The sequence below is a fragment of the Panthera onca genome, chromosome A1, assembly GCF_046562875.1.
Source record: "Panthera onca isolate mPanOnc1 chromosome A1, mPanOnc1 haplotype 2, whole genome shotgun sequence".
NCBI classification, from domain to species: domain Eukaryota; kingdom Metazoa; phylum Chordata; class Mammalia; order Carnivora; family Felidae; genus Panthera; species Panthera onca.
The window spans coordinates 97,692,909-97,711,663 of record NC_138339.1 but is presented as its reverse complement, the minus strand read 5'-3'; the positions used below and the strand labels follow the sequence as shown (position 1 = coordinate 97,711,663).

The window sequence follows — 18,755 nt, the reverse complement described above, 5'->3', positions numbered from 1 at the left end:
GAAGTGAAAAAATCTATACACTGAAAACTATAGAAAGCTTATGAAAGAAATGGAAGATGACACACAAAAAAAATGGAAAAATATTCCATGCTTCTGGAATATTTGTTCTGCAAGAATAAATATTGTTAAAATGTCAATACTACCCAAAGCAATCTACACATTCAATGCAATCCCTAACAAAAAACACCAGCCTTCTTCACAGAATTAGAACAAATAATCCTAAAATTTGTATGGAACCAGAAAAGACCCTGAATACCAAAGCAATCTTGAAAAAGAAAACCAAGACAGGAGGAATCACAATCCCGGACTTCAAACTGTATTATAAAGCAGTAATCATCAAGACAGTATGGTACTGACACAAAAACAGACACTCAGATCCATGGAACAGAATAGAGAACCCAGAAATGGACCCACAAATGTATGGCCAACTAATCTTTGACAAAGCAGGAAAGAATATCCAATGGAATAAAGACAGCTTCTTCAGCAAGTGGTGCTGGGAAAACTGGACAGCGACATGCAGAAGAATGAACCTGGACCACTGTCTTATACCATACACAAAAATAAACTCAAAATGGATGAAAGACCTAAATGTAAGACAGGAACCCATCAAAATCATCAAGGAGAAAGCAGGCAAAAACCTCTTTGATCTTGGCTGCAGCAACTTCTTACTCACCACGTCTCCAGAGGTGAGGAAAACAAAAGCAAAAATGAACTATTGGGACCTCATCAAAATAAAAGGCTTCTGCACAGTGAAGGAAACAATCAGTAAAACTGAAAGGCAACCCACAGAATGGGAGAAGATATTTGCAAATGACCTATCAGATACAGGGTTAGTATCCAATATCTATAAAGAACTTATCAAACTCAACATCCAAAAAGCAAACAATCCAGTCAAGAAATGGGCAAAAGACATGAATAGACACTTCTCCAAAGAAGACATCCAGATGGCCAACCGACACATGAAAAAATGCTCAACATCACTCATCATCAGGGAAATACAAATCAAAACTACAATGAGATACACCACCTCACACCGGTCAGAATGGCTAACATTAATAACTCAGGCAACAACAGATGTTGGCCAGGATGCAGAGAAAGAGGATCTCTTTTGCATTGTTGGTGGGAACGCAAACTGGTACAGCCACTCTGGAAAACAGTATGGAGGTTCCTCAAAAAACTAAAAATAGAACTACCATACAACACCAGCAATTGCACTACTAGGTATTTATCCAAGGGATACAGATATGCCGTTTCGAAGGGGCACATGCACTCCCATGTTTATAGCAGCACTATCAACAATAGCCAAAGTATGGAAAGAGTCCAAGTGTCTATTGATGGATGAATGGATAAAGAAGATGTGGTGTGTGTATACACACACACACACACACACACACACACACACACACACACACAAATGGAGTATTACTCGGCAATCAAAAAGAATGAAATCTTTCATTTGCAACTACGTGGATGGAACTAGAGGGTATTATGCTAAGTGAAATTAGTCAGAGAAAGACAAATATCATATGACTTCACTCATATGAGGACTTTAAGAAAAAAACAGATGAACATAAGGGAAGGGAAGCAAAAATAATATAAAAACAGGGAGGGGGACAAAACATAAAAGACTCTTAAATATGGAGAACAAACAGAGCGTTACTAGAGGGGCTGGGGGGAGGGATGGGCTATATGGGTAAAGGGCATTAAGGAATCTATTCCTGAAATCATTGTTGCACTATATGCTAACTTGGATGTAAATTTTAAAAAATATAAATTAAATAAAAATACAAAAAATAAAATAAAATAAAAATAAATAATTACATATGCCTTTTAATATATGGTATTTTAATATTGGTAACCACTCCCCTAGGTGATAACAGGCAAATAGCAAGTGCAATAAGCTGGGAGCTTTAACACTGACCTGTCTAACCTAAATTCAACTTAATAAACATTTATTGAGTACCTACTATTTGCCAGAGTTAATGCTAGCTATTGGGGAATTACATTGCTACAGTTTATCCATTTGGGGAATATCTGTGATACTATAACAACACTATATGAGATTATAAATGGCTACTAATGTGGGTATGGCAGATGGTCCACCATCACTTGTCCTGGTCATTAGAGACCTAAATCTGATCAAGGACTCCAAATTTAAGAGGGTAATAGAGAACTTGGTAATGATAGAGATAAATATTCCACACCTACTTTATTGATCTGAAAATAAGGCCCACAAGGAAAGGACAAAAAAATTCCAGTAAAGTGGAGAAGAGAATCCTCCAGGGTGACAGTGCTATCCTATGAGGCCCAGTTCCTTCAGGAAGCCTTGCTCAGGAATTCTAGCCCCAATGATCTCTTGCTTCTTTGAATTCCCAGTGCATTTATTATACAGATAAGAGAATTTAACACTTGATCAAACCATTAAAAACAGCTTGTGTACAACACTTTTTGCACTGTATATTAACTAAAATTTGTCTCACCATCTAGATATAGGTTCTTCAAGAGCTTGGGCATCATCTATTTCTCTGGCACCCCCATCTCCACAGCCTCGCCAATAAGCAAAAAAAAAAAAAAAGTAGTTATTGACTTATAAACTATGAAAAACATGTTAAATAAGGGAACTAAGGGTATTTATGACATAGAAAATAAGACTGCAGAGGTATTTTCTACTCACTGAATATCCATGTGCTCCCCTATATTGGCCAGCTCTCTTGCAATTAGAAGCTACATAACTAGTTCTTACTTATTGGAATATTAGCAGGAGTTTCCAGGCCAAACCATTAGAGCCAATTCACAGCCTTCCAGTTCTCTCCTTTCCTTCCCAAAAGACAATGGAAACCCCATAATGAGGTGGCCAAACCACAAAATGGAAAAAAAAAGCTTGCTATCACTGAGTCTCCACATGAAGGGGAGCTGTCCTGGGGAATCACTTCACTTATAGTGGAATTTATGTAAGCAAGAAATAGACCTGGGTTGTTTAAAGCCAGAAAAAGAAGGTTTATGTGGTACCATACCATATCCTAGTCTTATACTGATTAATAAAAGACTAAAAATAAAAATCATTTCAGTACTAAGATAGGTGATGGAAAGTCCTAACAAGGCAAGACTACAGAAGGAAGAACAGGAAGCAGACTAGTCTCAATGAAATGAAGGACTTCCAGGTACTTGGGCCAATACTAGAGATCTGTCTTGTGATGAGTCAGAATCTGCAAGTCCACTTGCCATGAAATGAAAACAGGACAACTATTCAGGGAATTTGAATGCGGTGACTTCAAATATCCCTTTAAGTGCTAAGATTTTATGATTCTATGGTTGACAGTGAAGGACAGAAAAATGAGAAACAGCTTATCCTGAGTTATGAATATTTAATATTATATATTAAGTAAAATAAAAAGATCCTCTTATAAAATCTTGCATGGAAAGACAAGAAACATATCTGTAGCACCAAAGGATTCAAGGATGCTCTCCCTTGTGGATAGAGTCAAACCATCACCTCTCCCTTACAATGCCACCCATCCCCCTCAAAGTACTCTCAGAGCTGGCTCCCAAGTTTCTTGTTACATCAGCCCAGAGCTCATGTCACAAGAAGACAATTCCACTGATAAAGATTCCCCACACAAATAAAGAGCCTTCTCAGTGGCATAGTAGAACTATCTTGAATTCATTTCTAAAAAGCAGGTAAAGATCAAGAGGAAAGGCGTTTTCTAGACTCCTGAAACCATGTGTAATTATTTTTATTTTAGAGAGAGAGAGAGCTAACATGAGCAGGGGAGATGGAGAGAGAGAGAGAGAGAGAGAGAGAGAATCTCAAGTGGGCTCCATACTGAGCATGAGGCTCAATCCCACAACCCTGGGATCATGACCTGAGCTGAAATCAAGAGTTGGATACTCAACCGACTGAGCCACCCAAAACCATGCTTAATTTTAATGCAGCTATCATGTCCCATCAAAAATCATCTGTCCTGCAGTGCTTGGGTAGCCTAGTCAGTTGAGTGTCCTACTCTTGATTTTGGCAAGGTCATGATCTCAGAGTCCTGAGATCAAGCCCTGAACTGAGCATTGAGCCTGCTACCTGGGATTTTCTCTCTCTCTCTCTCTCTCTCTCTCTCTCTCTCTCTCTCTCTCTGCCTCTTTCCTGTGCTCACTCGCTCTCTCTCAAAAAAAAAAAAATGGGGGCACGTGGCTGGCTTAGTCGGTTAAGTGTCAAGCTTCAGCTTAGGTTATGATCTTGCAGTCTGTGAGTTCAAGCACTGCATCAGGATCTGGTGCAGACAGCTCAGAGCCTGGAGCCTGCTTTAGATTCCGAGTCTCCCTCTCTCTCTGCCCCTGCTCCACTAGCACTCTGTCTCTCTCTTGCACAAATAAAATAAAATACAAAGCTTCAAAAAAATTTTAAAAATCATTTGTCCTGTTAAATAACAGGGGGGATTATTAAACTTCTAAGTAAAGGAAGTGGTTTCATTTCTTCCCTGAAAGTATTTTAAGAATAAAAACAGTATCTATTTGTCACGTATACAATGGTATTGCTGAACGACGACCTGAAGACCTGACTTAAAAATGATCTCTGTCACTTATTAGATATGTGGTAATGAGCAAGTTATTTAGCCTCTGAGTTTCAATTTCTTCATCTATAAAGTAGGGATTATAATATCTACTTCATAAAGGTGGCATGATGATTAAAATGAGATAATGTGCCCTGTATATTGAAAAACAGGGCTCAAATGTAAGGTACTAGAGGGAAAATAAGAAACACCATCTGAAAATGTTATTTCTGAAATCACTGTTGGAGTACCTCATAGTCAGACTAAGCATGTAATAATTAATAAAAACAAGGGCAGCAAAAACAGAAACCAGTTCAGCATCACTGAACTCATTCAGAATATTGCAATTATAAAATCTAGAAAGAACTTATTTTAATGTCAGTATACCTATGTTTTGAGTTTTATAATTTATAATTTTTATTTTTTTAATTTCTTAGGAATCACATGTAATCTTTTCAGTGTTAAGGGTTTCTAGAGCTTTTAATCTGACCTTGTTTGAGTTTATCTTTAAAAGATTCAATAATGGCTGTGAGCAAAAGCATATAAAGCCCTGTGACATTTCAATGAAAGATATAAAGAACATACAGTATATATGTCATGAAGGTTAATTATCTATTCTTGATACTTGTGAATTACTTCAACTAGGAACTAAAATGGATTGTGGCAGCATGAGCAACTGCAACAAGTTGCAAATCCAACTCAGCTTTAAAGATGGAAACTTGGATAGATGTGATATTTGATTATGTGGACACAAGATGCAGCTTAACTGCACAAGCAACTAATTATGCCTGCTTAAAGACTATTATGATATTGTCAAAATCAAGAGAGGGCCTCTTTGTAGCTCATCCCTAAAATTCCTTAAAAGTATTTTCTAGTAAGTCTTATAAATTCATGCCTTTTTTTGATAGAGCACAAGCAGAAAAGCGAAAGGCATTGTTCTGTTTCTCTCTGTAATGACCACATGCTAAACAGGCCATGGTTCCTGTACCAAAGGCTCTGCACTGATGAGAGAGCAGAGAGTCAGGCAGGGGGTGCCCCCCTTTGTTGCTGCTTTCATTTTTAAAATGAATCATAATTTCTGCATTGGATACGAGGATGGGTTTACAGCTATTAGCCATCATATTAATAATTTAGAAAATACATGCCCAATCACTTGTGTTCTTTCAATTCCCTATGAACACAGCTGCAACCCACATTAGAAGCGAGGGTGAATGGATATTTTTCAGATGAGATATTTGGGCTGAATTATTAGGGTAGCCTGTACTACAAAATTACTAATAAACATTGCTTCTGGCTCAATTTAGCCTGAACTCAGTGAACCTAGTCAATGGTGACAAATCAAAAACTCTGAAATGCCCAATGAATGAATCTAACTAATCAAGGAACCCTGTAGGAAGTGGATGCCAGGATTAATGAGCCAGCAGTCTCACCATGCCATGCTGTTATTTCTTCACATAAATGCCCTTAGATGAGATTACCTTTATGTCATGAAAAGGAGAAAAGGAAGGTTACATTCCTTCAACTGACAAGTTAACTACTGCCATTACTAAAAGACACATCTTTGTGGGCTAAGTTTTCTCTTTATCCTAAAAATTACAATGTAAAGTCCACAACACAAATGAGAAACATTTTCATTTTCAGATAAAGCAGTCATTGAGGAAATCAAACATAAATTGCTCCAAAGTTAGAATTTCTTCCGTATTCACCATTTCTACCTACCTTGATTTACCCAAATTGCTCTGCATCCTATTTTGTAGCCAGTACCTAATATCACCTTTAGAAGTTGAAGTCCTATATCCTATTTCTGCCACCATCAGCAAAAGGTAAACTAAGTGCAACACCATTACTATGTCATCATGTTCTACCACATGTATTTATTTAGTACCAATCTTGAGGAGAAAATTACACAAGGATGAATATGCGTAGTCAAATAAATCAATCACATAGTTACATCATAATAAACTTTGACTCTTTCTAGCCAGCATGTGGTGATGGTATTCAATGCCAAATAGGTCCCTCGGCAAAAAGTATAATTCATTAGAGGTAGGATATCCAGCATGTTGTACTATCTACCTTGTCTTCTAATATTATTCACCTTTATTGTCTTTTTTCCCTTATTGAATGTAATTATTTATTATTATAACTTTAACAGTTTGGAGACACAATTGCTGCTGACAAAGAGTAAAAAATAAGGATTATTCTGTTGTTAGGTTTTTTTTTTCCTCCCTCAAAATGCAGAAATCTTTCAGACTTGTGACTGAGATTCTCATTCTCTGCTTTTTATCTTTGCTAAACTGTCAACTTTAACAACCTAGGCCAGGTTGTCTTCCCTTATGCTAATGCCATATATGACATTAAAATGCTCAGGATTCTTAATACAAAAATCTATTGCTATAGAAACAAATATTATTCTAAAGTCAGGTCAAGTGAAAAACTCTGTACACTTTCATTATAATATTGATAAATAACCACTATATTATGAAATATAAGTATCTTTGAGAGCATCTATCACTTGAGTTGATGTGTAACTTCTCATCAATGTTCTGAGTTGGCCCATTTTTTTCAAATGAAAGATTTCCCTTGCCTTTGAGAAATACAATTTTTAAAGATTCCATTTAGCATCCTTTATTGCATTCCTACATCATAAAGTTATGCTTTATAGCAGCATAAAAAAGCTGTAAAATTAGCATCCTTGTAAACAACCTTCCATGCTCACTGGTAAAGCAATCTGTAATTTGTAGTGATCTCTTAAATGTGACTTGAGATTACAGTAGCTACGAATTCAAATTTTTCTTTAAAAAAGCACTAGTTAATTCAAGGGAATATGATGAAATGTAAAAACAAGAAAAAGTATTTTTCATCTACAGATATTTTAGAAATGTGATTATTATGCTGCTAAATTCTAGAGTGCTAACATTCAGAAATGTTCCATTTGTATATGAAATCCCAAATGAGCATGTTTTTATCTTCTTTAATATTTTAACCTTATATTAAAAAATACCCTTTAGAAAATGTATAATTCAAATATTCTGTGAACACACACACCAATTTTACCTCTAATTAAATTCCTAAGGTAACATGAAGACACAATTTTTCTCGATCATAGAAAATCATGTATTTTTGTCCTTGCCTTCGAGGAGATTCTATTGTGCTCTTAGTTGAGTAACAATTACAACAGGTCCTAAAATTCATATGTAGTCCAGTGGTACAGTCTTTTTAGGGTTTACACACGATGGCAACCAAATGAGAAATCTTCCCAGGGGATTGGGTGCACTCTCAATGCCCATAATGACCCTTAAAGTTTAAACCACAAGATCAATTTTGATTAGTCTTCCAAAGAATGCCTGTGATATTGATTTGCCTCCAAGTTTAAAACACACCACAACCTTCCCTCTCAGACTACCAAAGAAACAGCAATTTTCACTACTAGTTAGTTTCAGCACGTGGCTGTATTCGAGGTTGGCTCACACCAAGTAAGGACCCTAAGAAAACGAGAGCGGCCAGATGAATCAAAGCCTGAGACGCACAACCCAAAGCCAGGTCGTCCTATTTCAGACCTGCCATTTGCCTCCGCTCGTGAGGTCTGGGGTTATAAGAAGCCGAGTCCAGATCCTAAAGAAACAAAGGAACCAGGTCGCCTCTTTCAAAAAGCCAGGAGGCCTAGGCCCTAGGAAAGTACACCCCCACCCCCTCCCTGGAAGGCCCAGCCCTTTCACATTTCAGTCCACCGCATACCTGGGACCAGAGGAGACTTTGGGTTAGTGACGCCTGAGGGCAGAGCTACCGGTCCCCAGACTTCCTTTACTATGGTCCTTCTGGCCTACAGCTTTCCTATCACCAAGCACGCAGCCGAAGAGGGTCGCCCTCCACTCCCTTGCCGTAGGGAAACGGTTCACAAGAGAAGCTCATCAACCCTCGAGCCCTGAGTTTAGTGCCGGCAGCTGCGCCCTGAGACTCACTCTGGAAGCCCCGGCAGGCCCAAAGCCTCGCGAGGCCTGGAGCTCGCGCGAGGCCCGGTCTTCTGGCTTCCGGCTCGTGGACTGCGTGATTCAAAGCCTGGCCTCCTGCACCAGAGCGCTGCCTAGGCCGCGGTGCAACCCGGAAACTGAACCCCAGCCTACTGAATGGGGTTCCCGCCACTTGAGATCCGGGATCTTCACCAGTTGAGAGCCCTCGTACATACAACAGGACGAGCCCTCTTCCCCTCCCCCACTTGACCCCTCTCCTGAAATTCAAAGTCACAACAAAACCCATCATTCTCCATATCACATACTGAAAATGATTTTATTTTATCCATTTACATTTAACTTGATATAAACTTGTCCGGAAAAGTCAAATAATATGCTTTATATTAGCTCAAACATTTATTAAGAAAACCAAATTCCATAAATAAGCACAGACAATAAGTTAAAACATATCACAAATTGACCAGTATGTAACAAGAATGCTTTATCTACACAAAACATCCTATTTCACATGTTTGTTCATTCTTCGAAAGCGCTTCTGTTCTCTGGGTTTGGATTTGACCAGCACATGCAGAAAGAGCTGATTGTGTTTCTCTGTACAAAGTTGCAGGGTTGTAGATGTCCGGGTGCACCCATCGGCAGCCGGCAAGGGCCAGAGCGGTGGCCGAGGGGCACGAGGGACGACAGGACGACCACAAAACAACCTAGGGCACAGAGCAGCGAGGAGAGAAACGGAAAAGGAAGCAAACAAACCCCAGTCCTGAAGGATCCAGAAAAAAGATGTGGCTTTTACTTTTACAAAAGGAAAATTTTCTTACATTTATTTTATTCTTCCTTATAAAGACTTATCAAAATGGGTAAGATCACCTCTTCTTCATCACCAGACTGATTTAGTCTACTCCAGCCACCCAACTCCCTGGCATATTCCTCCTGAGAAGCCTTCCCTTCTATAACCTCACACAGTTGTGCTAAAGAAAATAAAAGTAAGAGAAAATAAAAGTGTTCTTTTGCAAGCCAATAGAGGGCTGCATGGATGTGACCGGGCGGACGGGGCAAGGGTAGGGTGGTGGGAGAGGAAAGAAAAAGAGGAGTTTGGAGAAAGAATACAGGGATAAATCAAATTATATCAGTTGGGCCCTCAGATGAGGCGGTTGTAGCAGATGCTTGTCCTCCTTTAAGACGAAAATCCCTAACATTGTGCTGTCCCTTGAACACGTCCGTGTGTGACCTAGGTGCACTGTGTATGCGTGTGTGTACGTGTATGTGTAGTGTCTGAAAGTGAGCGAGAGTGCGGGTGTGTGTGTTTCTGCCCACAAACCAGTCCATTGGTGTCTGATTTCAGATCCTGAGTCGACTCCCTGGTAAGTAAAATGGCGGGAAGGATGCTTTTTGCAGGGCGCGGGAGGAGGGGCGTGAGGTGCGGGGTAAAGAAGGGACTGGAGGGGAGGCGGCGGGTGAGGGGTTCGTAGGCGTCGTGTTGAAGGTGTAGGTGAGAATGCCGCCAGTCGGAAGGCTGGGAGGAGGGCGCGAGCACGCTACTTGCGAGCCGGGTGGCGGGGGGTAGCCGGAAAGGGTGGGGTGAAGTGCTGGAGAAGGGGGCCAGGGAAGAGTTGGGGGAGACGGGAAGAGGAGCTGAGAGAAGAGTGGGGACCGGGGCGGGCGAAATCAGGTGGAGGGGAGGCCTCGCGGGCTGGGGCTTGGGGAGAGCCCCAGAGAACGAACGAGAGAGGAGAGAAGAAAACGAGAAGTGGAAGTGGCGGAGGCCGGGTGGGGACGGGGCAGGGCGCCGGGGCAGGGGCCCGGGCAGGGAGCGGGGGCCCGGGCGCGCGCCGGAAGGACCTCGGGGCGGCCCTGGGGGCGGCGCCGGGGGCGGAGCGGGCTGGGGCGCGGCTGCATTAAGTGAAGCTCATGGAGACTGTGTGCTCTAGCGCCTTGCGGCGGAGGGAGGCGATGCTCGTGCCCCGCCACACGTCGCTGCTGTCCGGGGAGCTGCAGAGCTGGGGCGAGCCGGAGACGTTGCTGGGGCCGGGGAGGGAGGCGGGCACCATGCCGGGGAAGGCGGGCTGGTAGAGGTGCGACTGCAGCCCCGCGCCGTTGGAGCCCGCCAGGCTGTTGGACAGGCCCATGGAGTTGGGCGGCGGCCCGGCCGCCAGGCTGCACTGGGACAGCGACTGCGCCATAGCTTGCTGCCTGCCCAGAGCCGGCGGCAGCGGCAACTGTGATACGCCCGGCATGGCGGCCGCCGCCCAGCGGGTGTCGTTGGCGTGGAAAGAGCACAGGCTGTCGCCCATAGCGGCGGCGGCGGCGGCGGCGGCTGACGGAAACTGAGGCAGGCCTGGTGTGGGCAGCAGAGTTCCCGGCGCGCGGAACACGTTGGTGGTCTTCTTGCGTTTCTTCCACTTAGCGCGCCGGTTCTGGAACCAGACCTGGAGCGGGCGGGGCGGGAGACACACAGAGCGCTATTAGCGAGCGGGCTGGCCAGGGGGTGGGGCGGGGGCTTGAGCCGGAGAAACCTGCGTCAGACACTGCCCCAGGCGGGACAAGTAGCGTCTGCCCAAAGTGCCAGTACACTCAGCCAGAGACCGCGGTTCTTCGTCAGCTCGAGACAACTGGAGTCCCTTGCACTCAGCAAGCGCCAACCTCCGGGGTCCTGATAGTGCCCCGGAGCGCTTACACTGGGTGCAAACATACCACCGCGTGCAGTGTTCACCACGCCCCTGCACGCTGGCACATTCTATGCACTGCTTAGAGGCACAAGTCTGCAGGCAGGCATGTGTCAAAATCGGACCCACAGGTGTACAAATGAAGATAAACATGTGTACCCATGTGGCTTAATAGCGTGCCTTATAACACTGATGGGCTATAGAATTTTCAGAAACGCTGGAAATTTGGAAATTGATGAAGGGCTGAGGATGACATAGCCAGTTTCAAAATCGAAAGACAAAGGAAAACCCCTAACGCCACGGATGACAGAGCGGAGAGGTTAATATAGTGATCCTTGTGGGAAAGCGAGCCGCACTGAGCTACGGTGTTGTTTGGGTCGCCACCGTGATTTCTGATTCGTAGCGACTGGTTCTACTGCCACAAGTCTCCATGCCTCATTCTCGAACCCCTCTGAGGGCATCTTTTATCTGAGCTGTGCAGATGTGCTGGAACCTGCTGCCAGAGCCCTGAGCCCCACGTCCTTCAAGTCTATTTTCAGAAACTTGCTGAGAACCCCGAATTACAAGGTTTCCAATTCCTCAAGTCTCCCCTGTTTGATCTGTTTCATGTATAAACTGAAAACAAATTTTCTGACCAGTACAAATTAGAGGTCAAGTTTAAAGCACACACTAGTAATGAATCAAATTTGATTTTGCTTCAGACCCACATATCTTTCTTTTTAGAGGAGATGTGTTTGATAAAATATACTCCAAATAAAAATAAGCCTCGTACTCGTTTTTTCTTAACAATACCTCTGAATTTCTGAACTTACCAGACAAACTTGACAATTAAGGCCATATTCACCACCACAGGGGAAGGAAGAGTTCTTCTGAAAGATACCAGGTAAACTGCCTGACCAAGAGAACTTCCTGTTTCCCCATACTTGAATTTGGGTTGTGTGTGGTTTTTTGTTTTGTTTTGTTTTGTTTTTTAATAATAATTGCAGTACGCCTACCTGGCAGGCTTGCAGTTTAACACATAGTCAGTTGGAGGTTTAGTGTGCACAAATATAAAGTACGTAAGACACAACTCACGTACTGATTGAGTTTCCTCTTAGAATGTGACAAACGTAATTTGACCATATTCATGACCAAAAGGTTATTCATCTGTTAATCCAAGCTATTTAGTGTTTATTCTGCAAGCTAAAGGATCATGAGTATGGATGTACCTGACCTATTCTCAGTAAGCCAGCTATTCACAGAGGCATGTTACACTGTGCAGGTGAAGACCTTCCACGCTTACTAGTGTGAACGGCATTGCACTCTAGACATATTGCCCGCCTTTGAGCTGGCCCTGGCCTTTCTACCGTACCCAAGCCATCACCCATCATTTCATCTTTCTCTGATTTCTACCCCATTTCCCGTGTTTCTGCCTACCCCAATTCCCTGATTGTGTAAAGATGCCGGGTCCCTTATTGCTAAAGCCCCTAGAGTAGGTGGCACAACGGATTAATGAGACTGCGGGGTCCTTGATAGTAACTGGGATCAATGCCGACGGCGGAGAATTGAGCTGTTTAGCGGACTGGAGCAGAGAGTAACCCGCAGGAGCCGAGGAAAGCACAGTGAGGAGACCTGTGGCCACAGGTCACTTTGCATTACCCATCCTAGGCTGCACTGAGGAGAGGTAGACTGGATGGAGCCCTAGACAGGGAGGATGTCTATGTCCAAACGGTCCCCACATCTCACATTCCGCACTCGGGTATATTTAGAAAGATACCTATAAAGACCGGTTCCTAACGGCCTGCAATGTGTCAGTGAATCCCTAAATGTTTGAATATCTTGGGCTGGGCAGTGGGCGAAGAGGGTGGCAGACATCTGGTGGGGGGAGGGTTCCGGAGAGGCAGAAGAAAGAAGGGCGGGGCGGAGGGATTGCCCCTACAGTGGAAAACACAACTGCTAGAAAGGTTTCTGGACCTCGGGCACAGGTGGAAAAGAACAGCTGTTAAAGAACTAAATATGATAGGAATAATCGAAAAATCGTGCTCAATTATGTTTGAGGGTTAGTAGTCAAATGATGGCTACAAAATTTTTTATGTTTCATGGCTTACTGGGGTTGTGAAAAAAATCTGCATGGGGTCTGAGCACCTCCGTTCCAAGCTATGATGCATATGTTTTTAAAATGTGAATGTTTCCACTTGAAAACTAGAGCATGACGGATTAAAATGCAGGCAAAACCTAAGGGAGATTTTGAGAATGCACAGATGACAACTCCAGAAAATATATTAACCGCAGCCACTGGCCAACTTTGTACTCAGTTTGAAATGCAGCTCTTTTCAGAAAATGCTTAATACAACAGTGAGAATCTAATGGAGGTTGGAATTTAAAAATCCACTTTCATGATATCTGCTGTTACAGTAATATAGACATACTGTAAATGTATTTTAAAATATATAGCCCGTTTAATTCCCCACCTATAAATGGCTCAGAAATAGAGAAAGAGAGGGAGAAAGAGAGAATATTACTTTTTTCCCCCTCGAAGCAAACGCTTTATGAAGATCTCATTGGAATCCAGCAAATGATTAATGTGAAGATTTGGGAGGAAATCTGGGGAGCTGTATTAAAGCCGAGATCTCAGGTTCATTTCGATCAGCCAGCCGTGAACTCTGGGCCGAATTCATTACACTTTAATAGTGCTGGGAGAGGAAGAAAATGCAATTTCTCATTCCATTAGAAAACTAGAAAATACTCTCAGCTTGTCCCCCTATTAAGATGTGGCAGGTGACAGGGCCATTCTGGGGGACACGGTCAATGGAATTACAGCACATTATTTTTGTTCGTATAAAATATTGAAAGGCAAGCCTGACTGTGCAGAAGTTATTTCACTGATTTGGTTTTTATGTAAATAAAATATTGAAAGTTAATTAATCCGTGCTAGAGACTAATGATTATGCTTATTATATTGCATTTGATCGCGTAATTTGCATGATTCTCGCATTGCTGCTTAATAAGCCATTCTAGGTTATAAATAATTCTGAAATTGGTTTCTAATAATGGCATGCTATAAAAGGAATGGTTTTATTACACTAGCCAGAAAAGGGGAGCGATATCAGACATGGAATTGGCCTCCATGTGAGTAGAAGTGCTTTAATAAGTACTTAAAAGTGTGATATATACCAGATATAGATAAAAATAAGTATGTTGGATCAGTTAGTCTAGAATTAAAAAAACATCTTTAAAAGCATACAATTGTAATAAATTAAATGTTTAGATCATTTTTAATCAGTGCAGTGGCCCACATACTGAAAAGAATGTGTGGCAATCTGTTAACTATAAAGAAAACTATGAAGTACTCATCATATAAGAACATAAACCAATTACTATTTAATTTGAATTTGGTCAAGGAGCAATGGTACAGTGAATTGTGAAGTAAATACATTTTCCATAAATTATTTTTGCATTACATTACATAATGTTAATCATTTTGAAATGTTAATTAAGAAGGTTATGTTGATCTGATTACTTTTTAAACTATGAAACATTATTTTTAAAAATATTGAAATTGCCATTCTATTAAATTGTTCCTATCAGCAGCCTCAAGCTATTATCTTTTGTTGAACATTATGCTAGAACAATTAAAGTACTTTGTCTTTTTCTTCTTGATTATTCTTTTGTGTACTTTTTGAAAATAACTGTTTCTATTACATAGTTTGTATTTTATTTCATTTACAACTTTTTCTATTAAAAGAACCACTGCCATTAACCTTTGGAAGACCTAATAAAGTTTAATAGACCTCATTTTCTTTTTTCATAAAGTCGGTTGTCCAATTATATTTTATTTGTGATTCTAAGTTCTATTTTAATTTAAACTAATTACCACTATGTCTAGGTTAAGCAACAGCATTTTACTCTTTAAAACAAAAATTATTAGGTAGTATTTCTCTTGAGAGACAAAAAGCAAATTTATGAATTTTGAACCTACAAGATTTTAAGAAGCCAGTATTATCATTAACAGTAATGAAAGTATTGAAATTGTTTATTTCTGGTAAGGTTTGGACCCAACTTCAGATTTAAAAAGAGGTGGGAAGTAAAAATCTTTTTAAACAATAATATATATCTGCACAATGCAGTTAACACTTTTGGGGTGTTCAATTTCAATGGCCCATGATTCAGGGTTTCCAAAGTCCACTGACGAAACCACCTGGACTTACAATGAGTACAAATGTTAATCTATGTTCTACCTTGATGAAAACTTTATTAATTTACCACTTTAAGTTCCCAGCGATATTCATTTGCTGACTACTTACAGCAGAAGTAGATCTGTTTTTCCAGGTTAGACTATTTTTACAATGTCGAAAGCAGACATAAACATTCAACACTGTGATTATGGACACCCTTGTCTCTTACTTCTTAGATCAAATGTAAAGCAACTGGGATCTTTAAACTTAATTTGTTAAAGCAGCTAGAGATGAAATTGAAACCCTGGATGACATAGAGAAACTATCATGTTCAAGACAGGAAAGGAAGGTTTTTCAGAACCCTGGATAGCTCAAGACTCAGCGAGCGCCTTGGTATTTCACCTAGAGCAGTGGACCATAAAAGATCTGATATATTGTTTACATTCTTTTTTAAAAAACGGGGGGAAAATGAGATTCGCTGAGCTTATACTTTTATTCCTCAATTTTCAGAAAAGTTATAGATGTGATTTTCAAAGTTATATATACTTTACAACTTGGAGGGTGGTTGGCCGAGAACAAGGTATCAGTAACGAATTCGTCTGCTACCTGTCAATCTTTCTTGCCCTAAATGTCCTTTCTTCAGATTGGATATCTACAATAGAAAGCCTTCAGTCCCCCCATCCCCAGTTTCCTTAAGGGGAAAACCAGGGTTCAAAGACTGGGGGATCTTTACAGCCGCTCTCGGCGGCGCTTCGGTAGCCCATCAAAGTTTAAAACCTTTGCAAACCTCAAAGCTCGGGGTTTGTTGTCCTAGAGCTGCTGGAGAGTGATATGCAAGAGAATAAAGCTGCACCGTGAAACTCAGATGTGGATTTTTTGTAAGGTGCCATCATGCCTTATTTCCTCCCTTTTCAAGTTTTCTGTAGAATTGTTGCATTCCCCCCATTTATCCAGACGCTTAATACAAACTCATTAGGGGTAATGAAATACTTGTGAAGAACTCGAGGTGGAGTAGAGGTGCGCGCTCAGCTTAGCCGCCTGGGAGACGCGGAGGCTGGGAGACGCAGAGCTTCCCTTCTCAGGACGAATGAGACGACCTAACAGTAGAACAACGCCGGCTTCGCTTTTGAGGCATTTCTGCAGGAATGTGGCTATACTGGTGGGAGGTGGGAGCCCAGCTTGTCCATGGAACTTATAAGGCAGCCGAAGAGCAGCCCAGGACCCGACAGGGAAAAGACCCCGCTTGTTTTGCCCAAATCCTCCCGCCCCACCTTGCCTTCTGCCCCGGCGCCCAAGCCCGGCGTACCTGCACTCGGGATTCCGTCAGCCCGATACGCAGCGCCAGCTCCTCGCGCATAAAGATGTCGGGGTAGTGAGTCTTCGCGAAGCTCCTCTCCAACTCGTTGAGCTGCGCCGGGGTGAAGCGCGTCCGGTGGCGCTTCTGCTTCTGTTGGCCCTGCTGCTGGCCGGCTTGGCTGGGGTTCGGGCCTCCTTGGGGCCCCGGCTGTTTGTCCGGGTCCTTTGCGCTCACCGCCAGCGAGGCCGGCGTAGAGCCCACTGTAGTGATGTCCTCCCCGGGCAGCAGAGTGGCTCCCTCGACTGGGTCGGAGTTGGGCGCTAGGTCCCCCGGATGGCCCCCAGGGTCGGAGCCCCCCACGCCCAGCCTACACTTCACCGCCTCCCGGTGGCCCAGAAGCTCGGCAGCATCTTTCATACCTGAGGAGGGAAGGGGATCGCGGTCACTACCTTCCTGGCGATGCCAGGAGGGACTATCCTCCCTGCGCGGTCCTCCTTTAGCCCCATCCTTGGCTCCCTCTGCGCCCACGTTCGCCCTATGAAGGAAACTCCCGGGATGCTCAGCTGGGTTCCCCAGAATTTGGACAGCCAAGTTGGAATACCATCTCCCGGCCCTTTCCCCTCTCTCTGCAGCCGGCTCTCGTAGTAAACAGCACATGCTTTCATATCTCCCGCAGTGGAACACTCCCAGTCCCGGCAAAGAAACATGCCTTCGAGTCCCTTTCATGAACCGTACCCCTGATGTCCCAGGAAAGCGAGAGCATATCCTTGGACTGGGGTGGGAGGGGGGAGAAAAGAAAGAAAGAAAATTAAACGATTCCTTGGTTGCTGCCCCACCTGCGCTCAGACAGCTTGGCGAACTCTACCGCCGGCCCTCAGCCGATTCCCTCTCACTTTTGGAAGATGAATAATTCTCCAAGCCTTCCACCCTCTGAAATCAACCCAAATCAGCTCCGCCTCCCCCTCAAATCAGAGAAAGTGTTTGGAAAATGGAGTCACATCCATCACCAAAGATTCCCAAACCGGAAACCCAGAGCCCAGCAACCCAGACAGCATTAAGGAAACTCAAGGAAACTATGGACAGAGCAGTGAATCAAACTTTACAGAATTCAACTTCCTTCCGGAGAAATAAAAGGCGCGTTTCTCTCAGCCATTGGCAATGCCGAGTCCCTTGCAGGCGGGGATGCCTGTGAGGATGAATTTGGCTTTTCTCCTTTCTCAATGAACACACTTAGCAAATCTGCCTCGATTGCAGCGGCTTCTCGTTTGTGCCAGATTTTTACAAATTCAACCATTCTTAGATGAGGGGTAGAGAATGAGGCAGGGGGAGAGAGCAAAAAAGAGGAGAAAAAAAAATTCCTAATCAAAGCAAACAGGAGGGGGAAAGAGAGAAAGAAAAACACCTCCTAACAAATTAGCTTAGGGTAGATCGCCGTTCAAAAAAAATTAATAATAATAAGGGAGAGGGAAGAAGGGGAAAAAAGGAAAAACAAAAAGTAACAACACTTCCCAAGTCCTCTTTTGGATCTACATATTCCATAGATTTTTTTTTTAAAAAGACGATGTTAAATCAAATTAAACTTTAATGCAGCACAATTACTTTTAAAGAAATTAGTCCATTTAGGGCGCATTAAGGTAAAATAAGGAACAAATTGACAATTTCCTGCCCAGGCTTCTCCTGGCTGCCCGGGCGAGAGGCGCGCACTCACCTAGCCTGGCGTCCAGGAGGTCGGCGTGAGACAGCATCGCGCACCGCTCCAGGGCGAAAGCTGTTCCCCCCCAAATTTTAGCGGCTTTAAGTTATTTAAAATAGATATAAGCTATAAGCTATACGATATAGATATATATAGATCACCTAAATGAAAGAAAATTCGGTTTGTGGTTAAAAAGGGGGCTTCTTGCATTATAATGTCCTTTAGAGAGACGGGGAGGTGCTTAACAGTTGAATGAACCCGTGAGCAGCTCGGCAAGGGGACCAATCAGGAGGGCAGCCTGCAAATGTCAGCGCCGGGAGAGTCCCCCACTCCGCCCGCCCGCCCGCGCCCGCCCGGAGGAGGCGGTGGCGGCGGCCCTGGCAGCTCCAGCCGCGAGCAGCAGCAAAAGCAGCGGAGGCCGCCTCGGTCTCGCCCTGGGCTT

At 43.0% G+C, this 18,755-nt stretch overlaps 2 protein-coding genes across 6 annotated transcripts in view; both read right to left on the bottom strand.

Moving 5' to 3' along the window:
- Positions 1-8,478, bottom strand: part of WDR41 (WD repeat domain 41) — a 196,399-nt gene extending 187,921 nt beyond the window's left edge. For 2 of the 5 annotated variants that reach the window (XR_013556330.1, XM_078448749.2), the window contains exons 1-2: positions 8,277-8,477; positions 2,481-2,547 (exon numbers count right to left, since the gene is read on the bottom strand). Coding sequence is in view for 3 of the 5 variants with exons in the window: in XM_078448749.2 (XP_078304875.1) it covers positions 2,481-2,517 (37 nt within the window). In the remaining 2 variants the exon portion in view is untranslated. Of the gene's footprint in view, positions 1-2,480; positions 2,548-8,276 lie in introns of those variants that run through there. The other 3 variants (XM_078448753.2, XM_078448759.2, XM_078448758.2) reach the window with 3 other exon arrangements.
- A 1,923-nt stretch (positions 8,479-10,401) lies between these two features.
- On the bottom strand, positions 10,402-18,365 carry OTP (orthopedia homeobox). Its single transcript, XM_060633976.1, has 3 exons — positions 18,329-18,365; positions 16,630-17,039; positions 10,402-10,932 (listed from the first exon to the last, which is right to left on the bottom strand). The coding sequence occupies exons 1-3, from the start codon at positions 18,363-18,365 to the stop codon at positions 10,402-10,404; spliced, it is 978 nt and encodes a 325-aa protein (XP_060489959.1).
- Positions 18,366-18,755: the final 390 nt, after the last annotated feature.